Raw genomic sequence first — 25,307 nt, forward strand, 5'->3', positions numbered from 1 at the left:
TGTAAAGTTATTTATTTCATATTCTGTATAGTTTTTCATATTTATATCCTGTTCATAGCCTGTACATAGCTTGTACTCACTACAGCCTGTACATACTTATAGTTATAGAATATTCACAACATACTTCATACCGTGTACATTATAACATACCATAATAGACCCATTTCTGTAATATACTCACATATCTATATTATTGCTAATATATATTGTAATATATCTATATCACTAAAGCACTTCTGGATGGATGCAAACTGCATTTCGTTGCCCTGTACCTGTGCATGTGCAATGACAATAAAGTTGAATTCTATTCTATTCTATAAACAGAACTGACCTAAACAGCTGTTTTCTCTCTTCTCAGTAATTTGGTCACTCTGTTATTGCCTCAGAGGTAATTTGTTGTTATGCATATCTCAGGACATCTGACTTTTCAGATGTTAAATGGATTTCCTGCAGGTGCTCCAGTAGCATACCGGCCCACAGTTTGTAGGATTCTCATGTATTTTTAAAACATGTCTGAGAATCACATTATATTTTGTATAATTACTATGTCTGGAACTTCTTCTTTTCTTTTTTTTTTTTGCCGTAACATCTCAAAAATGTTGCAATGGGGGCAACAGAACCCTGGAACAGAAAGTAATACTAAGAAAGAAAGAACTGTTGGAACATTTTACACATGATTAGTTGATAACAGGTTAGTAAGATGATTCAGTCTAAAAACAGCATCTCTGATGGTATGGTGGTGCATTAGTGCCTAATGCCATAGCAGCTTTCACATCTGAAAAGGCGTACATGTTAAACAGTATGTGCAGGTTTTAGAGCAGAAAATGCTCTGATCCAGACATCCTTTTTAGGGAAGGCCTTCATGTGTCAGCATGATGATGCTAAACCACATACTGCATTTATCCCAGCAGCATGGCTTCATAGCAGGCGAATGTAAAATGGCATGATTACTCAGTTCAAACATTTGATGTGTTTCTGTGTTCTATTGAGGATAAAATACAGTTGTATGGAATTGTAATTGAAATTGATTCTATTTCTTACAGTTCAAGTACACTAAACCTTGAGCTTATTAAGCAATGCAATGGGGAGCAAATAGTAAGGGATACAATATCTGAGAGATCTTCAGTTTTTCCTTTTTATCCTGTTTTTTCTGGGAAAATCAAATTTGTGTTGACACAGTATTTCATTAATATTTCAAACAAATGTACACACAAAGTTCACACAGTCCTGTGTGGTCTCCTGTTTTTCTGTTTCTCCTGAGAATCTTCACTTATCAGCAAAATGTTAACGAACTTCTTCTAGGAAAACCTTAATTTTTAAATGAAAAAAACATTAAAAATGTAAATATAAATTACACTATTTTGTGTGCATGTAGTGTTTAATTTATTTTGACTTTGCATGTTTCAAAGTGAGTACTGTGTTATTGTTCAAAAACACAAGTTATTCTTATAAACTTAATTGAAGCTGTATTTGTATCCTTTTAATTAAACAATTAATTCATCTTCTTAGGTATGAAAGAAAATTAAAGAAGCAGAAATTCAAACACCAGGAGGCACTGCAGAAAGGGTCAACAACTGCAGAATAAATGACAATGAGTGAAAGCATAACAAACATAACATAAACCAGATGTATTTTATCCAGATTTATTATTTTATTGTTTGTCATATTGTCACACATCTTTTCAGAATGATAATAAACTAACACTTACGAATCTTTCCTTTCCCTTATGTTTTTAATATTTAACGGCAGGATTGGTAAAGTCCACAGTGAAGTAAGTTGAGCTGTATTCAGCCTATCACTGACGGATCCAAGTGGATTCTTTTTAAGTCAGGCTCACAGTCACTGTCCATGGTGGTTGGGGTCGTACTACATTTGTCAAACTCTCTAGCAAACTCCCAGAACTTGTTTCTTACGTCTCTGTTCTCAATGCACAGCGCCCCGCCTCGTCTCTGATACTGGGTTTGAGCCCTGTTGACATCAGCTATACAGGTCCATTCACTGTTGGATTCTCTGTTGGTCACACACCACTTTGAATGGTCCTTTGTAGGACGCCATATACTAGCAGGACCCAGAACCTTTTTTATAGTTTTGAGGTTGTACACATGATTGGGGCCTGAGCAGTCAGAATTGGCCCGATCTTTCTGGCAGCCCCACGTCTGCACATACACATGACTCTGAACTGCCCGGGCAATAGTGTGGTACAGGTCTCCATCTGCAAAAGGATCAAGGAGCATTTAAAGCATTTCCTGTCTTTTTGAAACATTGAACATTTTAAAACTCGTTTACACTCACACTCTCTTCTCAGACACTGCATTTCAGCCATTGATGAAGACATAACGTCAGTAACAAAGTGAATAACAGTACGTGGATTTCAGATATGCAGCAGCTGTCGGCAGCTATAGGCAGCATAAATATCATTGCCTAAATTTCTATTTGGATGTAAATACATATATGTTAACTGGCATTGCGCTAGGCTGATCCTAAAACCTGTCCTCTCTTTAAAGATTCCAAGTCATCCATTCTCATCCCCAATGATATTTGTCTGGTCTTAAGACCAGACAAATATCACTGTAACCATTAAAAGCTTAACCAACAAAAACTGGTGTTATGGCAGCCAACTAGGGGGCTCCACTCACACCCAGGTTGCTGGGAAGTTTGTTGTCAAGTGTGTGGCGCAAAGTTATGTGGAGACGGATAAAGTCGGAGTGAAAAGCTGGAGTTCCTATGTCGTCTGTGCCATACCTCCACAGTGTAATTTAAAGGATGATTATTACTTTAACCTTTAAACATGCAGACATCTCACCTGGCTCTTGCAACTGTTGTTTAGCAATGCTATAAAACCTCAGACCTCCTCTTGATGTGAGTGTTTGGTAATCACTCGATGGGGGAACTTCAACCCATTTTGTTGCATCTATGAGCTCTTGATGGAAATCATCTGGAATATCATGTTCAAATGGAAAAGCTCTGATGTACTGCAGATGTTTACCTGGAAAAAGTTAAACAAGATCTTTACTGTGAGGTTTAGATCAGCCTCTGGGCTTTAAATTGTGAAATGTCCAGAGTTCGAACTGAGCTTTTTACCGATCTGTATGAACTGGCTATAGTTGAAAGTTACACAGATGAACGTCTGAGCAAGTTGTAATCCAGATTCAGGCCAGAAATTGTTTTGGTCTCTTCTGAAGGGGAATTGAGGTGTGCTGTGCAAGAGCCAGACCCCAGGTAGGTCTCTTTCCACCATGATCACCCCTGTGGACAGTAAACAGTTACAGTACTGGTCATAAAATAAGGAATAGGATGCATTTTATTCAAAGCACTTTAATCCTTTCACTGCCTTCATAATAATGATTCAGTCATTTTATAAGATCAATAGTCTAACAAACTTTTTCCAGTGTTTGTTTTATATGTTTGACAATGTGTTGTCTGTAAAAAGAAGCTTTCTTTACCTTTACTGTGGCCAAACGTGGTATGTGAGGAACATCCTGGAGGTTGATCACTGTAGCTGATGAATCCAAAGTTTGACAGCTGTAAATCATGCAAAAAAGAAAAAAGAAAAAATCTGCATTAACACTTTCAAGAGACATCCTCGGCCTACATGACAGCACAGTCTCATAGACGTTTGTGAAATGGTGAAAACACTGAATCTAATCTAATTCCTGCTTCTGGACGTGGATTTTTTTCTCCTGGTAATAAAAATTCCTCAGTTGCCTGAAGCTGTCTCATATGATGCGCTTTTGCCTCTTCGACTAAAGTGGGCATGTTGTTTTTTTCACTTGTCCACTGACAGCACTACCCAGCCATTGTTTTTCTTCAATCCCTTGCATCCGCTTGTAATAGTTTCAACTGGATATGTCAGAACTACTGTTAAGCACCTAGAATTTAAGCAAATCATTATTTCTCTCCATTTCATGGAGCTAAAATGAAAAATCATGATAAAACAGCATTCACACTTTAAATCTGCACGTGTACCTGTATTGAGTGTTTCCAGCATATGCATTAAATCATGTGTTTTGGTAGAGGACCATTACTGGACCAAACTAATGGTCTCACCATGTTTCTAATTTTCTTCAAGATTGGTCTCAGGGTGTGGGCCAAGGCACCAGATGGATCTTTGAGGTTCTTGTAGCCGGGTCTATTGTGCATGTAGGACTTGCTGTTTGCTGAATCAATGTACAAGTAGTTCATCTCGTTTTTAAATCTTCTAGGGTTAGATCCAGGGATAATCTCTCCAGGTGCTTTGTAAATGATGAACCTGATGAGAAACAAACAAAACATGACATGAAAAGAAACAAACTCCAAAGTGAAAATGTTAACCTGTTAGATGCACCGGTTCACCCAACATCAGCCTATGCAGAGATTTGATCAAAAACCCCTTCGTATCATATTTTGATGCTCTCCGTACACTCTTAGTGGCATTTTCCAACATGAGGAAGAATGAAAACTTCTTATTGGGAGGTAAAAAATTAAGTCACATACAGTCGGGCAAAAAAGCATTTAGTCAGCCACCAATTGTGCAAGTTCTCCCATTTAAAAAGATGAGAGAGGCCTGTAATTTTCATCTTGGGTATACCTAAACAATGAGAGACAAAATGAGAAAAGAAAATCCAAAAAAATCACATTGTCTGATTGAGGTGGGGGTGTGGTCTCTGGCCTGCTGCAGTATGGTGAGCTCTCAGGGCAGCGTTGAGGTGGCAGAGGAAATAGGTGTGGACTAGAATTAATCATGCTCTTTCTGCTCTATTTATGTACAGTGATGAAGGAGGTGAGGAGAAGAGTGTGTGAGGAGTCGTGAGAGCAGGGGATGCTCCTGGAGTAGGGATGGGTACCGGTATCCGGTGCCACGATGGCACCGGTTCTGACATAAACGGTAGTAACCAGACCAAAAAGCAGCGCACATGTCGGTGCTTTATTTCGGTGCTTTTTTTTTTCTGAGCTGTGATACACTTTAGATTCTAGCCAATCATTTTACGTTTCCGAGGATAGTAGGCGGGTCCAGGTACGTACGTTCTTTTAGAGCAGAGCTACAGATTAAAAATGCCCAAGGCGAAGCGGTCAAAAGTCTGGCTGTACTCCACAGCAAAATATGCAAACTCAGCAGCCTGCAACAAGTGCTTTAAGCTGATACTGTGATACTGTCAAAGGAGGTAACACCTCAAATCTGATGAAACACCTGCCGATGCATAGCGTTTTTTTAAAAGCCGAGAAATTCATCGTATTTGATAGCTAGCTGCGAGACCCCACACCGTGCACATCTACTGCGGGTGTGGTGCCTGTTATCGGACCCGGAGTTAGCAACATCCCCCAAAAACCCGAAGAGGAGAGTCCTGGCCCCTAGCCCTGCCAGTGTAGCAGAAATGATGAGGATGATGATGCAGCAGCAGCCGTTCTTCTCTGCGTGAGGAGCTTAATGTTGTTCGTGTGTAATTTACGTTGAGTAGGCTAACCACGTTATTACATTAATGCATGTAAGGTGAACTAGCAAACATCATCATAGCTACATGCGGCTGTCTTCTTGTTTGATGGCAGATACTCCCTTCACCCTGGCCAAAAAGGCTAAAATGACCAAAGAAGAAGTGGAAACCAGTTAAACATGAGTGGTTTTTGGACAATGTTTGTGTTTTTCCATTGTTTAAGCACTGCTTCCTGCCAAGAGTGATGCCATATATGCCCCATAGCTGCAGAAAAGGCTAACATTGTTATCTTTTTGCAAAGAAACAGCTGAACATGAGAGATTTTTGGACCAATTTTGTGTTCTCCATTCTTTAAGCACCGGTTTGAGCACCGTTTAAGCACCGGCACCGTTTCAAAAGTACCGGTTTGGCACCGGTATCGGATAAAACCTAAACGATACCCATCCCTATCCTGGAGTTACCTGTGCTGTCATGTTGAAAAGTGAAACAGCTGAAAGTCGCAAAGAGTTGTGAGCACAGAAATCCTGTGTGTGTGTGTGTGTGTGTGTGTGTGGAGTCCGTGCCACACCAATTACTAAAGAATTTTTTGCTAATTATGGTGGAAAATAAGTATTTGATCAATAAGAAAAGTTAATCACAAAACTTTGTTATATACCATTTGTTTTCAATGCCAGAGGTCAGGAGGGGAAATCTGAACTGTGTATAATGTGGGTGGAGCGCTGCTGACTTCGACTTCCTTTCAGTTCTTATGAAACCATTGAGAGAGCTTGGTCCGCATAGCCGGCAATACGTCGAACTCGAGTTTCTGCCCCAAGTGGAGGAGTTTAAGTATCTCAGGGTCTTGTTCACAAGTGATGGAAGAAGGGAGCCGGAGATCGACAGACGGATTGGTGCTGCAGCTGCAGTGATGTAGACGCTGTACTGGTCTGTTGAGGTGAAGAGAGAGCTCAGTGTAAAAGCGAAGGTCTCAACTTACCTGTTGATCTACGGTAAATTGGGTCCCGGGACCACCACTACCTATGGGTAGTGACCGAAAGAACAAGATTGTGGATACAAGCGGTGGAAATGGGCTTCCTCCAAAGGGTGGCTGGTCTCTCCCTCAGAGATAGGGTGAGAAGTTCGGCCATCCGAGTGGGGCTCAGAGTAGAGCCGCTGCTCCTTCACATCGAAAGGAGCCAGTTGAGGTGGTTTGGGCATCTGACAAGGATGCCTCCTGGGCGCCTCCTGGGTGAGGTGTTCCGGGCATGTCCCACCGGGAGGAGGCCCCGAGGCAGACCCAGGACACGCTGGAGAGATTATATCTCTCGGCTGGCCTGGGAACGCCTGAGTGTTCTCTCGGACAAGCTGGAGGAGGTGGCCGGGGAGAGGGAGGTCTGGGCTTCTCTGCTTGGCCTGCTGCTCCCGCAACTTGGCCCCAGATAAGTGGAAGAAAATGAATGGATGAACGGTCTCAGATGAATAAACATTACTGAACTATTGGACTGTCCTGCAGATTGAGAGGGTACCAAGTGTGTCAAGGCATGAAACCCAGGGGATTTTGTTAATACGCAGGATGTGATTAGAATGAGCGCAAATGACTTCATTACAGACTTGTAAAGTGTAAAGTTTTAAAAACATACCAGTCCACTTCACCATTATTGTTATCTCTGCAGGTCACTGGCTGCAGCTGGACTTCAGATCCCCCCAAAAACAGAGTGAAAGTCAGCACGAGCCTCCACATCCTGAAACACACACAGCACATTACCTGGTTTATGTCGGCACCTTTCAAAGACATTTTCTTATTTATCCTAACTTCATTAATATTTTAAAATCATTTTAGAAGTGGGTTGACCCCCAAATATTTTTAACAGCACCATGTGCACTAAAGATGCCATACTGAATGATTTGGTATTTCAGATTCATTTAGTGTCAATAAGCACTCACTTTTCAGCCTCACTCACCTATTCACACACACACACACACACACACACACATAAGCACACACACACAAGAATCACATGCACACTCACACTCTGATGGCTGTATCAGAGCAATGATGGAGTTCAGTCTCTTGCATGAGGACATTCAGGCGTGCAGACCCACTCCTCCTGAGCCCTGTGTCATATTTTAGTAAGTTCTGCTGTGCAGACTGCACATACTGGGGTACAAGCAGAGTGCTTCTTTTGGGCTAAGACATTTTAATTACTAAGCCTTTTCTCTCCCTGTCAGCACATCAGGAGCAGTGAAGCTTCTTACCTTCCACCGCTTCAGTCGTCTCAGTGTTTCTGACAGAGCATGATCTTCACCTCAGATCTGTCCACCTCTCTTTGTGTATTCCTCTCTTTCCCCTCACTTAAATCCTCTCCAGCAGGCTGCTGATCAGAGGTTGGATGGAGTTTCCATTTATGGTCATTTAAATGAAGAAAAAAAAAAAACTGCTGTTTGATTTTTAGCAGTCAGCATGAATTTGGACTTTGTGCCTCACAAACACAATAAACTGAACTAAAGTGCACCTTTATTTATTTTCGAAGTTGTTTTTATCTCTCTACATGTACAAAATGGAGACTGGGTGAGAATTAATGGTTGGGCCAAACGAGGTCAGAAGTTTTATGTATCTAAACTCACACTCACATCACCTCTGCAGTTTTATTGCATTCATGCACTTTATGAGCTGACTTTGATCACAGTCTGTGATGCCCTGCAGCCACTGCCTGTAAATCAGTTGGTGAAGTTATTTGAACTATTCTATTCAGCCTAAAAGCCGTACGAGGTTTGTGTGAAGTAATTACCCCTTTACAACAGAATCAGTGATCTGTTAGTTAATGTTTCCTTTTACATAACTTCTGCCTGTACTTAATGTTAGAATCCAGCCACCTATCAGGTGAACCCTAGTTTAATGAGAGAGGGTATATTGTGTTTAAATCAGGTTTCTGGAGTTCTCAGGAACTGCATTGGTGCCTGAAAAATGTAAAACATTTCAAGCATTTCTTGGCTTTACAAGGGTTTTTGTTTTCTTATTGTTTATTCAAATATGAGAAAGAGAGAAAAGGTCTGTAGTGCTGACTCGCATTTTCACTTTGCCTTTGAGAACAGGTCTGATTACTTACTCAAGTTATTCCTCCATTTAACACAGATGATCCACACTGTTTTAATAAATATATAGACACTTTTTATATTTTGCCATGGTTTCCAAAAACATTATAAAAGATTATTGTAAAAAAAAAAAAAACTTAATTAACCTCCTAGGACCTGGCGTCCACATATGTGGACATCACATTTTGGTTCACCGAAAGCAAATGGTGTGTCTTCAGCTTTCAGATGGAAGAGTGACCACGGATCCGGCTGAGATGAGACGGCATGCAGTGGCCTTTTACACGGACTTGTTTAGTGCGGATAGCTGTGATGTGAACTCTGCTTCGGACCTTCTGCAGGGGCTTCCTCAGCTGAGCCCAGGATATTGGGACGTTTTGAACAGGGATATAACCTTGGATGAGCTGTCTGCGGCGGTGTCTCAGATGGCTTCAGGCAAAGCTCCAGGAATAGATGGTTTACCATCAGACTTTTTTAAGCACTTCTGGAGTCTTCTGGGTTGGGACCTGCTGGACGTGTTTAAGGAATGTTTTATAGAAGGGATACTTCCAGCTTCCTGCAGGTGTGCAGTTATCTCTCTCATACCAAAGAAGGGAGATTTGACCCTTCTTAAAAACTGGAGACCAGTGGCCCTTTTATGTGCAGACTACAAGATTCTTTCCAGGGTTTTATCGAACAGACTGAAAATGGTCATTGACCTGCTGATTGGTGTGGATCAATCTTACTGTATTCCGGATATGTCTGTGATTGATAACTTGTTTTTAATGAGAGATGTGTTTGATATTTGTGAAGTGTACAATGCTAAAGTTGGCATCGTTTCTCTTGATCAGGAGAAGGCTTTTGACCGTGTGATTTTCTTTTTTCTACCTTGAAGACCTTTGGTGTTGGGCAGAGTTTTCTGACTTGGGTGAAGCTGTTGTATAGCGATGCTTGCTGTGTTGTGAAGGTGGGAGGAGGGTTGAGTTGTCCTGTGCCGGTTCGGAGAGGGATTAGACAAGGCTGCCCTATCTCTGGACAGCTTTATAGCATTGCTATTGAGCCTTTTCTCTGTAGACTGAGAAGCAAGTTGAAGGGTTTCTCTTTGCCAGATATGGTTCAGAGCCCTCCTGTCATTGTGTCGGCATATGCTGATGATGTTAATGTTTTTATTACGGATCAGAAGGATGTGCAGGAATTGCAGGAATGTCTGGTTTTGTATGGAAACGCTTCCTCAGCTAGGGTTAATTGGGATAAGAGTGAGGCCTGTTTGGTGGGGCAGTGGAACTTGTCGAGTATTCCCACGCTTCCTGGGAACCTTCGCTGGGGTCGAAGGGGCATTAGAACTCTTGGGGTTTACTTGGGGAGTGATGACTTTGTGCAGCAGAACTGGGAGGGAGTGCGGGAAAAGGTGGAGGCTAAGCTGTCTAAATGGAACCAGTTGCTCCCCTACCTGTCCTACAGGGGTAGAGTTCTAGTAGCTAACAATCTGGTTGCCTCATCTTTATGGCACAGGTTGCTTGTTTTAGTGCCACCACCCGGTCTTCTGGAAGAAGTGCAGCGGCTTCTGGTGAAGTTTGTCTGGTCGGGACAGCATTGGCTTCGTGCGGCGGGCCTGTATCTTCCTGTGGCGGGGGGGGGGGACAAGGCCTAATAGATGTTTTGTCCAGAACAGCAGCCTTCAGACTGCAGACGGCACAGAGGCTGCTGTGTGGCTGTGGTCACAGCTGGCTGGCTTCTGCTCAGGTGCTGCTTAGGAGAGCGGGCCGGCTTGGATTGGATAAACTCCTCTTTCTTCTGAAGTTGGATCAGGTGGATCTGTCTGGACTTGTGCCATTTTACAGCTCGGTGGTGAACGCCTGGCGGGCGCTGAAGGTCGCTCGTGCTCCTGACCCCAGACCTGGGATGTGGCTTTTCGAGGAGCCGCTGTTTTTTAATGACTATTTTCCCAGCACTGTGTTTTCTTCTGCTACAATAAGGAGCAAGTTTGTGGAGGCTGGCGTTGTCAAACTGGGTCATCTTACAAGGATGTCTCTGGGTGCACTTGGTGGTGTCACAGGCATTAAGTCCTACAGAGTGCTGGAGAGAATTATGGAGGACGTTTGGCAATCTCTGTCGCCATCACTGAGAGACTTTGCTGGAGACCGTGTCCTGGCTGATCAATGGGCTGATGACAGCGAATATGTTTTCCCTTCATTGATGGTCAGTCCTGCCTTTGAGGAGCAGCCTGAGGGGAGTGGCATGCTGCTCTCCCTGGGGACACCAGTGCTGGATAGTTTCAGCTCTTGTGGCAAGAAGCAGCTTTATTTATGCTGTGTTAAGGTGCTGAATTTCCGCTCTCTGGTTGGAATCCGGGAGTCAAGATGGACTGAGTTTTTTGCTTCGGTCTCTACCCCTAAAGGCAGGTGGAGGGTCCTGTATAAGCCTCCTGTTGAAAAACGGATGGCTGACCTCCAGTGGAGGATTATACATGGAGCAATAGCCACCAACAGACACAGAGCCCACCTGGACCCAAGCACTGGGGAGGGTTATCCTTTTTGTTCAGACAGGGAGACGCTGGAGCACTTAGTGGTCTGTTGTCCGCTGGTGGGTTTATTTTCTTTGTTGCAGGAGTGGGTGGAATCTTTAGGGGAGACTTTCTCTGTGCCTTTATTTGTTTTTGGCCCTAAGTATTCAGTGCAGAAGAGACAGACCTTGGTTCTGATTAATTTTTTGTTTGGCACAGCTAAGCTGGCAATATGGAAGACTAGGAAGAACCAGGTGCTGGGTCAGGGTTGGACTGATGTTGTGCAAAGTCTGAAGGGCCTGTTGGCATCCCGTCTGAGAGTAGAGCATGCTTTTTACTCTCTGACTGACAGTCTGGACTCCTTTGACACTGTGTGGGGCATTGGAAGGGTTTCGTGTTCAGTAGGAGCGGATGGGATACTTGTGCTTAACTTTTGAGTGTGTGTGCTGGGTACCTTAGTCAATGTTTGGTGTACAATGGATGTTGTGATTATGTGGTAGCATTTTTGTGTTAGTTTTTTTTGTTTTTAATTCGGTGTAAATAAAGTTGTGTGAAAAGTCAAAAGTGTCTCTCTCTCTCTCTGTTCCTCTCTCTCTCTCTGTGCTGACAATCAAGCCAATCACCAACATCATCAAATATACAGTTGAAACCAGATATTTACAAACTCTTCAGATAAAAACACTTTTTTAATTTTAACATCAAATCAGACTAAATGTTTATCTTTTTTAGATAAATATAAAAACATATTTGTTAACTTTAAGAGTAAAGAGAGAAACTGTCTGTATTTCTTAATTGTAAATGGCACCAAATTGTATTCAAACTGAGCCACACTTATGGAGCTCCACAATTCTTTTCCTGGTGTTTTGGTTGACATCTCTTGATGTTCCCATGTCACAGAAACAGGCTCTGTGTTTTGCCTTATATGCATCCACAGCTGTGCCACCAGTTTACTCACATGGACTCTACTAACCAATCAGAAGCTTCTTCAGCTCAGAATGGAATCGTCTGGAGTTTCTTATTAATTAACAATAAACTTAGTGTATATGTACTCCTAAATTTGATGAAAGTGATAAAAAATAGACAGCTCTGTCTCTCTGTATTCTGACATTTAACTAATTCAAAAGATATTTCAATATTTATCTAAAACAAAACAAGTTTACTCTAAATTGATGTTTAACAGTAAAAAAAAAAAAGTTTAAGTGTAAATATCTGGTTTAAACTGTGAATATACTGCTGTGTATTGAAATTCCTCTTGTTTTGCATAGAAATATACTGAACAACATACAAAGCATAATATATAAAATAACATCTACCAGAGTTTTTTCTTTGACAGAAGCTCCTTATGTCCATTGTTAGGGGGCGATCGTGGCTCAAGAGTTGGCAGTTCATCTTGTAATTGGAAGGTTGCCGGTTCGAGCCCCGGCTTGGACAGTCTCGGTCGTTGTGTCCTTGGGCAAGACACTTCACCCGTTGCCTGCTGGTGGTGGTCAGAGGGCCCGGGGGCGCCAGTGTCCAGCAGCCTCGCCTCTGTCAGTGCGCCCCAGGGTGGCTGTGGCTACAATGTAGCTGCCATCACCAGTGTGTGAATTGGTGGATGACTGGATGTGTAAAGCGCTTTGGGGTCCTTAGAGACTGAGTAAAGCGCTATATAAATACAGGCCATTGTTGTGTTCATCAGTACATAACTGAAACTAATTTAGAGTGCTGTGTTTAGCTGTGGAGGGTAACAACTGAAAATATGAAATAAACACACATGTAAGCTAAGACTCTCTAAAGAAACAGCATTGTTGTTGTTCGGCTTTTCATTTCGCCATTTGTTGATTCACTCGAAGAGCAAGTAACGTAATATGGGGCAAGTGATCAGTTTGATATCAATCTTTTGTGATACATCGTCATATTTACATTATTTGTACAGTACGAATGATTTGCTTTGGTACCTGCTCAAGAACACTCCCTCTGCGCCCCACCCCCTTCGCCCAAACACACACACACACACACACACACACACATAAAACACAAGGATTGTACATTCACATAAAACTATTGTACACACACATATGAAGAGAGAGAGTATGCATAGTATGCAAACAGATACCAAACAGCCATCATAATTCGTCATACAATGAGAACAGGACAAATCAACAACTGACAATGACTCATTAATATTAAAATCTGTAACATAATGTGTTGTTTGGAGTTTAGTTTGTTACTGTTACTATTTTTACCATTTCTTCTTGGAGCAACTGTAACCCACATTATTTCCTTAGGGATTAATAAAGTATTCTGATTCTGATTGTTTCAGGATGACCTGCCATCATCCAATCACACATCTGCTTACCTGCACTCAAAAAATAATTCATTGGATGAACGTAATTTTATCTTGCCACCTATATTCCATCTAAACAAATCATGTTATATTAATCCATCTTGATTGTGTTGTGTCAACACGATATATGTGTGTAGTTTTAACATAATATTAACATTAACATTCAATTAATTTGACTTTTGTTCAATCAACATGTTTGCACCACGTTAGTCTAATTAAATTTATTTAAATCCATCTTATATTGTTTAAACACTTTGGCACATCAAAAATCAGTCTTGTTACATGAACTAGTAAAATAGTTGTTTGTTACACCAATGATAATCTTGTTGAATGAATGAAATGTAACTTATGTCTGTAGTACATGTTGTATTCATATTACGTAATGTTCAACCAAAAAAAATCAATGGATTTACAGCAGCTTCCAATCCATCTTCTTAGCTTTATCTGGGCTGTGGAAGTGATAGGGCAAGAGGGACAGGGAACATCCTGGACAGGTCGCCAGTCAATCATACAGAGACAAACAATCATTTGCACTTTAACACCTTTGGGCAATTTAGAATAACCAGTTACCCTTACAACTGTATGACTTTTAACTGTGGAGGAAACCAGAGTACGCAGAGAGAACCCACTGCAAACTTCGCCACATTGTGGATTTGAACCCAGGATCTTCTTGCTCTGAGGCAACAGCACGAACCACCATGGCATTAATGTGTCAATACAGACTTAACAAAAGTAGGAAAGCTATGCTTGATGATGCTTTATGTTGTTGTTCTTGACAAGTTAAACCATAAGAAATAGTAACAGCATACACGTGGTGTGGTTGTCTTCCTCTTGTAACCCCATTGATTTTCCTGTGGTTTGACATCTAATGTGATCTTGTGAATTTCGTGAGCCGACCCCCAAAATCAAATTGGATGGTTGTTACATGCATAAGATCCAAACTTGTAATTTGTTTTTTGGTTTTTTGTTGTTTTTTTTTCCTGTCCCATTTGGTTCTTTAGCCGTCAGAATTGTTGTCTGAAGACCAACAAGGATACCCAATGGATTTACTTTGCCAAATGGATCATCGTGGCATTGCCGTATTGGTCCATTTGATCGACCTTTGTTTTTATTATTTATTATATTTTATTTTCAGATGTTACAGACGGGACAGACATGAGTGAGGGATAGGAAAGGGAGAAAGAAAGAGGAAGGAAATGAAAAACAGAAGGGCAGAGGGACAGTGAGAAGGGGGGGGGGGGGGGAAATCTCCTGGATCACCTGTTGAGAGAAGAAGAATAGAAAACAAGCAAAAAAAAAAACCAAAGCAACATACTAAACACAACACCATCGCATTAATCTAGCTAAGTTTAAACAGCAGTAAATACTAAATATTCAATGTTGTTGTGCAGCACGCAGGACAGACAGCGCACAATGTGCTTTGAAGTAGCAGCCAAGAAAGATGTGATTTAAGTCTACGAACAGTGAACACCCGTGTGCACACCTGTGTGGATCAGCGCGCTTGTATTCAAATGGTTTCCACGTGTAATGGTCTGCAAGAGGATGTAGAGAGCCATAGCCCCGCCCCCCAGGGCATGAAGCAGGCATGGAGGAGATCCAGGCCCCAGACATCCAGAGGCCCCAGAGTGCGAGAGCCCAAGGAGGACCACCGGAGGGGCATCCGTGCCACCCTCATGGGAAGGGCTGAGGATCCCCAGACGAGGCGTCACCCAGTAGCCACCGAGCAGAAGCTAGAGGGGGCTGCACCGGCGTTTCCCGCCGGCTCTGCCACCAGCCAGCTGTGCCAGAGTGAACCGAGCCGCAGGCCCAGAGGCCGGAGGCCCGAGGGCCCCCCGCACCCCGGAGGAGGCCTGACCGAGCAACAGGCGCCAGGCCCCGCCAGGTAGCCACCGGGAGTGAGCCGGTACATACCTGAGCGCCCAGCCCCGGACACCAAGAACCACCAATGCACCGACCCCTGAGGGCATCAGTCACCGGCAGGGAGTGTGGTGAGGGGAGATAGGCCTTGGAGGGCCTGGGAGTTCCCAGAGAGGTGGAGTCTAAGACCTGACCTGACATATAGACACAGACAAACAGGCACACACAGACACAAACATGCATTCCCACCCTCATGCACACATATACAAACACTCAGCACTCACCCAACGTAAGGATTGACATAAATGGACATGTACACACAATCACACTCCCCAAACATACTCTATACCCCGGGTCCAGGTACCCTCGCCCCCAGAGGGGGAAACAGAACCCAGACCCAAGAGATGTTACCCTTCCCCCCGGGGTGGAGGCAAGCAAACCGTCCCAGGCTCCGCAGCAGCAGGGAGGCCAATCGGACAGCCAACATCTCCTCCCAGCCCCCCCGCCCCAATGGCTAGCAGAGAACGGGGGTGTGTGAAGACCCCATACCTCCCTCCTCCCACTCATGTGTAGTGTTGCTGCGTGTTGTTCTAAAGTGCATTTAAAACAAGGGAGAGCATGGTGCTGCTGCCAGAGAGCAGCAGGTGTTAGCACGGCCCCTCCCGAGAACCCTCAATGTCTACATGGGTTTAAAATTGAGAGGTGGGCACCGGCGCCAGAGGTGGGGTTGAATACACAGACCGTCCACTGGACACCGTTAACGTGCCCACCCTCAAGGCCCTATATATATGTGTGTGTTATGAGAGTGTAAGTAATGTGGATGTCTAAGTTGTGAGATAAAATTGAGGCACAGGTGGCCAGAAGGGGACAGAGGGGGGGGGGGTGTCTCCCCTGCACCCTTGTGACACACCCGCACCCCAAGGCCCTACCTGTGTGGGTGAGTGTGGTGGAGCGGGAAGAGGGAGGTAGCCGGGGATGGGGAGGAAAAGGAGGGAGGGGACAGTTGAGATGACATCATACAATCTAGTAAGAGCGGTTAGTTGCCTGGATCCAGCCACTCTTACTAGATTGTATGATGTCATCTCAAGAAGAACAAATTAAGTTGCTGAATTTCATGCAGATGCTACATGATTTAATTACGTTCACCATAGAAACATGGAATTATTTAGTTCAAATTACAAGTTTGGATCTTATGCATGTAACAATCATCCAATTTCATTTTTTTGAGTGTGCATCTTTTGCTCGTTTCTCCTCCTCTTCTTTTCTCTTTTTTCTAAACTGAGGACCTGATGGCTTTTAACTTTTCTTGTCCATCTTCCATTGGTTTTAATTTTGCCCTCCAGTATGAACCTACACCTTAGTTCACAGATTCACTTTGTCTAGGGTTTATTTCTGGGATTTCGTACAACCCAAGATTCAAATCATGAATACATAATGGGCTTGGATTTACAACATTGTTGAATGAAATGTGCTCTATTTGGAAGCAGGCCCCTCCCCTTTCGATGTGTTGTGTGCGAGACTTTAAATCATCAAACTGTAAATTTTAAATTGTTATTGATCCCTTTACCCCGAGTCCTAAAGTGTATATTTATTTTCTTACTCTTCTTATATTTATTGTTTGTTTACTTGCACCGCTGTAACTGGAGCCTCGTCGTCTCGTCTCTATATGCTGGACTGCATGTAGCGGAGATGACAATAAAGTTTACTTTGACTTCAGCAACGAGCAGGCGCACCGAGGGCTCTCGCGCTCACTTTTCCCGTATAGAATTTCAAAAAAACATCGGTGCAAATTATAAGTCTGTATCATGATGTCTGGTGTTTTCGTGTTTGTTGGTTTGTTTTTATTTTTGTTTTATTTTGGTTGGTTATTAGACGCCGCTCCAGCCACCAGTGAATCCTCCGCCGCCCCGCCCTCCTCCCTGTGCCGCCAGCAGCAGGCGCACCTCGCAAACGGAGGGCGCCCTTACTCCCAGCAAATGGGCGATAGAAAACCGATCGGTGCCTGTACCATTCCCAATATGCGCTGGCTGACGTCGGGGCAGCATGAGTACGAGCATTTTTTTTTTTTTTTGCCGATGCCCGTGATGCCGCCCCCCACCACGATGCCGCCCCGGGCAACCGCCCGTGTCGCCCGTATCAAAAACCGCTACTGGCTGTGCTCAGTCGCCTAGTGCCTGAGCTCGGATCATACCAAAATTAGGGGGAATTTACGACTGTGCGCTATGTGCTTCGAATATTGTGTGTAGTTTTTGTTTTATACAGTTGTCAGTCAGGCATCCAACTATGAAACAAATTACACTCCAAAAGACCCCGGGCTTCTGGAAGACCGTACCCACGTTCACAATCCGACATACAACATAATGATCAGTATCTCCGTCGCTTGCAAGGATGCTGCCCAGGTTGGGGAATTGGTTAACCTCCTCCAGAGATTGCTGTCCTACCTGTGGGATCCTGTGCCGTCATGTAACCAATCCTCATAACCTTGATCTGGTTCCCGCTAATCCACAAGCCCACTTTGGCTGCCTCTTGCTCCAAGTTTTCATGTCACGGTCTTCATATTCTTCCAGATATCAGCAAACAAAGCGATGTCATCCGCAAAGCTGAGGTCCGTCAGGCATGTTGGTGGATGCCAAGGTATCCCAAAGTCATCTTGGTCTATGACAGTCCGCATAATAATAATAATAATAATAATAATAATAATACATTATATTTGAGGGTGCCTTTCTGAAACCCAAGGTCACCTTACAAAGAGAAAAATGTATCAATAAAGCAGTAGATTAAAATAGCAAAACAATAAACAATAAACAAGATTTGACAACAAGCAAAATCTGTATTAAAGTGAGTAAGCCATACAAGTATGTTTTGAGCTGTGACTTAAATAAGGGAAGAGAATCTAGGGGGACACTGATTCAGGGTCTCTTTGAAGTGTTCCACCCCTGACACAACAAATCCAGTAAACGTGTTTTTATGGTTTGGTGTAGTAATCTGTCCTCATCTCTTTTTATTTAAATGTTTTTTTTCTCTGTACTTTATGTTTATTTTGTGGGTAAAAGTCCTGTCAGCCTTCTGCTGACATCTGTTCTGTTCTAATCAACCCAAATTTCAGGAACACCTTTGGAGCTGTTCAGTTTTATTCATATAGCACCACTTAGCAGTCAACAAATGTTGTCTGAAGGTAAAGACCCTACAGTGTTAATCTAGCACACATGCTCAGTCTGATTTCATTTGGGAATAAAAGGTGAGTTTAAAAAAAAAACTTTGACCATAACTGACTACATATACTGTATCATCAGCTCAGCAACCACAAGGCAGCGATCCTACCTTAAAGCTACTCTGGATGTTATTATGTCTATAGTATATTGTTTTTATTATATTGGTAAATGTTGGGATTGTCGGGTATCCTGTTTGAAGAAAACAGGTCGGAGCCACTTAAATGAATGTATATCAACGTATTCACATAAAGAAACATTTATTTCAAGGAACATAAAAATGCTCAAATTTTAAAGATGACTTATTTTGTTCATGCGTTAGCTGTTTACTCGTTTTATGACGAGGTGGATGGTGTCGTTATGTTAAATCAGTATCAGGCAATTCTGTTGAATCAACACTGAAATCTGATATCTGCAACTCAAGAACTATATAAGGATATTTAACATTAATTGTACAAATGTTGCTGTTTACAAAGCACAGATTATTTTAAGAAGTTTACATTTAAGAATTTGTGAGCAAATGGTGCATTAGGTTGTAATTGTGTGGAAATATGTGTTTAAGGATATAAATACGTACATTTAATGAGTTACAGTAAAAAGAAGTCCCTCTAACTGTTAATATAAACGGAAAATATCCGTCAATGGTACCAAAATATAACGTGAATTTAACATCCGTAGCCGATATCGGGCTTAATTTGATTTTGGGGGACGTACATTGGAAATGCCAGTTTTGGCATTATTTAGGAACAGCTTTCAGATACATAAAGTTGCCTCTGATGTCGCTGCTGATGTGACGTTAAATATGAGGAAAGCAAAGAGGGAAACCTTTACGATGTGTTTTAAACGCAGAGGAACAGTCGCACAGATAAGGGCTGCTTATGCGCCATAATCACCACAAATGATGCCATAACACCTAAGCGTGAGCAGCGTGTGGCAAAACAGCATTCAAATTACGTTTAAGAATATGTGAAACAGACGTTTTTGCATGCACATCCACTTTGGTGGTCCACCGTCAGCCCTCAGTGCGTCTGCGCTCTCCCCCCCATTCTTTCCTCCTCTCGCTCTGTTGCTCAGGCGCTGTTCTCTACCTGACAGCAAGCGGAGAGAAACACACAGAACCGCGCTCCCAGCAGCTCACCAGCAGCTCACCAGCAGGTATAAAGGGTCGCGCTGGAGGGAGCATCGGGTCCCCGTGCTGAACACTGAGCGGTTGTCGCATACTGCTATACACAGCGGTATGGAGCGCTCCTGATTCCAGCAGGACGCCTGGAGGAGCGCAGCCATTCTTTCCTCGTTACATCTCGGATCTGTTTGGACGTTCAGAGGCCGACCATGTCTGTACGAGAGAAGAGGATCCAGACTAAAGACAGTGTTAGCCTGCTGCCCTGCTTCTATTTCGTAGAGGTGAGTCAGGCTTTGCTTTGTACCTCCATCAAACGCCTGCTACAGCGAGGATGTCATTTGATTTGATCGTATTTATATCAGAGCTGCATTATTATACACGAGCCTCTATTAGTAGGTGCGTTATATGAAGCTATATAAAAATAGGTAATTCTAATTGGTCAGCATTAAAATGCAATAGCCTGTGATGAGCAAATGGCGCGCACGTTTTCATCGAGATTTTCATCCACTTAAAGTATGTGATAAAGCACAGCATCCCCCCTTTACCCCCTCTGCTTGTGCTCAGCACAGCCACCTGTTCTCATTATCAAAATAGGTCAAGTAAAAACCAATGGGCTGCTGCTTTTTTCTATTTTTTAAGTAGCTGTGCAGCTGCAGCTATTGAATTTTATATTTCTAATATGTATGATATTAGCTGCTCACACAGTAAAACGCTGACATCTCAACAATCAACCGTGGTAATACACACAATATCACAACGTAGCATCATTTCTTAATTTATTTTTAATTTTTTCTGCTTTCTGTTGGATCCAATAGAAAGCAAAATGCAAACCACGAAAACAAATGTTTTTAAATTACATTTTAAGTGTTTGGGTTCATGAGCATCAATTATGAGACCTCAACATTTCTGAAATATGTGATTTTTGCTTTTTGAATGATACATATCATAATCATCGGATTTTGCAGAAATCATTGCACAGTCTCACATTCAGCTGCTGTTTTTAGCCCAACTTAGAATCGTCATCTGCTATTCGTTTTTCCAGCCAACCCCCGAAATACAAAATGAAAACACGCTGGTTTTAACTCCTTCTCAATTTAAAACATTTTAGTTGCTGGATAGTTTTTAGGCTGTGAGTATACATCTAAGGGAATCATTAGACGTATAATATACCCTAAACCAAAAAGACCTTTGTCTAAGGACCTGGAATTAGTCTCCTGCCTACTGTAACAAAAGGAGATCAGAGTCAAAATTTCAAGTTGCAGGGTCTACACAAAAATGCTTTAAGCAGAATATTATGGAAAAAGTATATAAGTGCATGTTAGGAAGCTGTAAAGTTTAGTCAGTAAAAAGAAAGTACACCTGCCAATTGTAAGTCTTTACTTCTCAGGAATAATACCACGATCTGAAGCACACTGGCATCAGATAATGGAAAGAATCAAGATATTACGAGGAGTTCAAGCCTCAAACGCTGTGGTGAGGAGTCAAGAAAGCTGTGGATAAACTAGAGACCTCACTGAACCGAAGCAATGTTTTAAAGAACAGTGGATCAAAATGAGTGTTGCTCACTATGTGTTTATACACCTCTCTGCATTTAATTATTAGTTTAATTAATTATTAGTTACTATTAATCTCTGTCTCTCTTCCACAGCATGTCTTTATCCTGTCTTCCTTCTCTCACCCCAACCAATCACAGCAGATGGCCCCGCCCCTCCCTGAGCCTGGTTCTGTTGGAGGTTTCTTCCTGTTAAAAGGGAGTTTTTCCTTCCCACTGTCGCCAAAGTGCTGCTCATAGGGGGTCATATGATTGTTGGGTTTTCTCTGTTCTCTTTGTATTATTGGAGGGTCTTTGCCTTACAATATAAGGCGACTGTTGTTATAATTTGGCACTGTATATATAAAATTAAAATGAACTGAATAGAAAACAACTACTTGAAAGGAAGAGTTCTGCAAGCTGCTGGATTATGGTGTATTGAGTTGTTCACACAGTCCCCCTGCATTGTGTCTTAGTTTTTGTTAAAATGACACAGTGTAATTTCACTTGTGTTGTTGTTCTCAGGTTGTATTTACCTAATCTATCAAATTTTGTAATTTCTTGTTATGTCCTGATAGTAAAACCTTAGAACTGAAAGGGGGTGCACTTTCTTTTTTACCATTTTTAGGTGACAAATTAGTGCATTTAGTGCAGCCATGACAGAAGCAGATGAAGGCCAACAGTGTAGCGATGCATTTTTATTTTCACACACATTTATATCAGGAAAATCAGGTTAAAAGGTCGGTTACAAGATAATGAAAATGAACTGGTGATTTCAAACACTGAAGCGCTGCATGCAGCTTCTGTTGGCCGTTGCTCATTCCCCCACTGCTATCTTTATGCATGCCCTAATTCACTGCTGGCCTTTGGCTCTACAGTTATACAGCATTATGTATAATATATGACTCCATTTAATACTGTGTGATAGGTATTTCTGGAATGACTGCAACGTTTCCATGAACGTCTCTCTCAGCAGTGACATTGTCAGGGGATTCCCTGGATTTTGTTTTGGGAATCTTTCATTCACACAGCAGTGCGACCTCACTGCAGTTAATGTGGCAGAACAGTGAAAGTCAGCCTCGAGCTTTTTAGAATCACTGAAGCAGCTCACTGAAGGATTTTTGCTTTTCTATTTTTGCAAACAGCAGGAGGCTTAAAGTAGGTCAGTGCTGAAAGTTTACTGTGCCCAAAGAACAAAGTCCCTCGTACTTATTGTTGTGGTGAGAATGATGTGTACACCGATCATGGGCATGCATGTCATGCTAATGTGAGCTTCACATGATTTCTTTGAAGTCTTGTCTTTGCAGGGTGGACTGATTGTACAGCATTCACCTTTAATACTTAAAACAACAACAATTGAAAGCATAAGTTTTAGTTAATGTTGGAGTTTCTCTAATTCACATATGCTCAAAAGCTTAAAACATCTAGCTGTTGATTTGAGGTGAAGTTGAAGAATTTGGAGAATTCACAAAGAATGTGAGTCCTCCTCCTCCTGTTTACTTTGTGCAATGTACCAGTACCACTGGGAGCAAAACAGCCCCAGAGCATGATCCTACTGGGAGCAAAACAGTAAGTGAGTTAAACGTATTTATATGTCATTAAAGTGCTTCACAATACAACCAGAAATATAAATAATAATATAAAACAATGAGAAAATTAAGTAAAAGCTTGTTTGTATAGAAATGTCTTCAGCTGCTTTTTAAAGAGTCGATGGAGTCTGTACAGCCTAAAGACAACAGAGCTCCACAGCCTTGGTGCCCGGGACCAACAGTGACCTCTGACCTGACGACCTAAGTGCTCAGGATGAAGTTTCAGCAGGTCAGAGATAAACTGGGGAGCTTCACTGTGCAGAGCTCTAAAAGATAAAACTACAATTTTAAAATGAAACCTAAAATTTACTGACAACCAATGAAGAGAAGCCAAAACTGGATTCTGGAGCGTTCTGTACAGTCTGAAGGCGATCCAAAGCTGATTTGAAACAAGTAAAAAGACCACTACAATAATCCAAACGAGAAGAAATAAAAGCAGGTTCTGCCTTTGACACCAGCAGTCTGAGTTTAGAAATGTTTCTTGGATGAAAAAAACAGTTGTTTGGAGTGTTTGTCAAGCGACATTGAACTGTCAAATATAACACTCAAATTTCTGAGACAGCCAGAGCATGATCCACCGTGCTCGGCAGCTGGAACAGTTTTCTTAGGTTTCAAAGCCTCGCTTTTACTCCTCTCGCCGTTGTAGCTCAATTCTCGTGTCATCGTTAGAACTGCAAATGTTCAGTTGAGGTTTGGAGGAGTGGATTTTGGAGCAGTTTGCAGTTTGACCCTGGAAAAGGTGTGCTTATGTACATTTGTCTGAACTCATTATGTTGGAATCTGCAGTTGTTTAGGAAGAGTTTCAAGAGACCTTACCAACTAGTGTAAATTTGTAATTCTGCTTCTTTGACTTGACTTTTGTTGTGAATACCAGTCAGTCCAATGACTGTTGTTAAATCCTTGCTACGCTGCAAAGAGAAACGAGTAGTTGTGGTAAATAATGAGCAGTTCATAGACTTTGGTCAAGTTAGAAGACACCGTAGATCCTTTAGCGCCACTTACTGAAAGGCTTGAATGCATGTATATATTTGTATGTATACTTCTGACCCTGTGTGGATTAGATCAGTAGTCCCCAACCTTTTTTGCGCCACAGACCGGTTTATGTCTGACAATATTTTCACGCACCGCCCTTTAAGGTGTCGCAGATAAGTACAACAAAATAAAACCAGTACTGGTACCAAAAAAAAAGAAGAAGATTTATTCATAACAGACGGGAAAAGACCCAGGGACACCGAGTTAATGATAAAAGCCCTGAAAACCATATTTCACACCAAAGCCTCAGCTCTCGCGGCCCGGTACTAAATGGCTCACGGACCAGGACCGGTCCGTGGCCCGGGGGTTGGGGACCGCTGGATTAGAATAAATCTAAAATAAAGTGAACCTTGTTCACCCACTTTCTTTTTGAACATGAATATTGTACAATCATTCTACCCCAGGAAAAAACATTTGAGGGGCAGACAGTAAGCAGGGCATTAATGCTAATCGAGTGAGTCAGTTTTGTGCAATTATGAGAGAATCACAGTTCATCTGCGTGTTTTAATGCAGCTCTGGAGGCTTTGCTGCAGATTTTCTCTGTGTAAAACAAACGGTGGTGGATCAGGTGCTCTGATGAAGGAGTCCTGTTAGCGTTAGTCAAGGTTTTAATGGTGAGCACAGTAACAGCGCGACTGCTTTGGAGGCTAGAAACATGTTTTCTTCACTCTGCTTGAGATCACGGTCTCAGTAATGGCTCCGCCTCTTTGTTCTTCACGGTGCGTAAACAAACGCCGACTCCATGTTAAACTGTGAAAGTGTCATCACGTCTGCTGCCGTTGTGTTATCAGTGTTTCTGTTTAAAACTGGCGCGTCACAGAGCCGTGCCTTCAGTGAAGCATCGAAGAAAAGAATTTGTGTCGAGAATTTTTTATTATCAAATTATTTGAAATACTCGATGAATCGTTGCAGCTCTATTTCCAACTAGAGCATGGAGCACACTCATCAGGCTCCCCAGGAACCTGATGTGTGTGCCAGGACACCTGAGAGGAGAGTTTGCCTGCTTTGGAGGAACAGTGTGGTGTTTATTCTGGTTGTGTAACGCTGGAGAAGCTCTTCATACATGTATTCGTCTTACAGCTTGTTTAATGTGAGGAACAGAGAATCTGTTGTCTTCCACTGTGTGACAAACTGAGCCTGGCTCTGTGCTCCTCGTCTGCTGTTTTCTCAGCCTGCAAACTGCAAAGCAAGCTATTATGTGGCTGCATGTCAAACAGCAAACTATCTGGATTCATTAAGCTTTGATGCTATCAAGTATTTCCCTCAATATTCATTCAATAAAAATGATATATGATAATAATAATACATAGTCAGCTTTATCACGGCTTTAGTCTAACATGTGCTTAACACGGTCTTTTAAGTTTGCCCCAAAGGTTTTTCAGAATGCTAAAAACTGACAATGTTTTTCAAGGTTCTGTGGTTCGGTGGCTAAAAACAGAACTTGTTGTTTTAGACAGATGTCCTGAGCGTATGTGTGAAGCAAAGCTGCCAACATTTATTTTATGTGCCATTAAAAGTGTGCACTTCACACAGCTAGTCCTGACTTACTGCAGCCTCAAATTCTGCCAAGAGGCTCTTGTACATCAGCCATGGAAACAGTTGGCATTGCCACCCAGTCACACCTGACACCCCTGTGCTTTCAAACAGCTTGCTTCATCTGTTGGTCTAATAATAGGAACAC

At 42.3% G+C, this 25,307-nt stretch overlaps 2 protein-coding genes across 2 annotated transcripts in view; one reads left to right on the plus strand and one right to left on the minus strand.

Annotated features, from left to right (window-relative positions):
- Positions 1–1,612: 1,612 nt before the first annotated feature.
- Positions 1,613–7,773, minus strand: LOC120745997 (plancitoxin-1-like). The gene is made up of 7 exons (XM_040051225.1): positions 7,644–7,773; positions 7,028–7,129; positions 4,048–4,249; positions 3,444–3,522; positions 3,082–3,246; positions 2,804–2,986; positions 1,613–2,212 (listed from the first exon to the last, which is right to left on the minus strand). Exons 2-7 carry the CDS (start codon positions 7,126–7,128, stop codon positions 1,788–1,790), a joined length of 1,155 nt encoding a protein of 384 aa, XP_039907159.1. The 5' UTR covers position 7,129; positions 7,644–7,773; the 3' UTR covers positions 1,613–1,787.
- An 11,532-nt stretch (positions 7,774–19,305) lies between these two features.
- The window catches only part of LOC120745967 (2-lysophosphatidate phosphatase PLPPR4), a 50,025-nt gene continuing 44,023 nt past the window's right edge, over positions 19,306–25,307 (plus strand). The window contains exon 1 of the mRNA XM_040051201.1: positions 19,306–19,755. Within this exon, the coding sequence (XP_039907135.1) occupies positions 19,684–19,755 (72 nt within the window). The 5' untranslated portion in view covers positions 19,306–19,683. The remainder of the gene's footprint in view (positions 19,756–25,307) is intronic.

Source organism: Simochromis diagramma, unplaced genomic scaffold (genome assembly GCF_900408965.1).
Source record: "Simochromis diagramma unplaced genomic scaffold, fSimDia1.1 OVJJ01000644.1, whole genome shotgun sequence".
In the NCBI taxonomy this organism is placed as follows: Eukaryota; Metazoa; Chordata; class Actinopteri; order Cichliformes; family Cichlidae; genus Simochromis; species Simochromis diagramma.

Excerpts from the sequence above, each read along its gene's own strand:
- LOC120745997 (XM_040051225.1), bottom strand. The coding sequence starts at position 7,128 with ATGTGGAGGCTCGTGCTGACTTTCACTCTGTTTTTGGGGGGATCTGAA. Across the intron at positions 4,250-7,027 it reads AATAATGGTGAAGTGGACTG|GTTCATCATTTACAAAGCAC; the intron begins GTATGTTTTTAA and ends GTTTCTCATCAG. Across the intron at positions 3,523-4,047 it reads TGAAGAAAATTAGAAACATG|CTGTCAAACTTTGGATTCAT; the intron begins GTGAGACCATTA and ends CATGATTTACAG.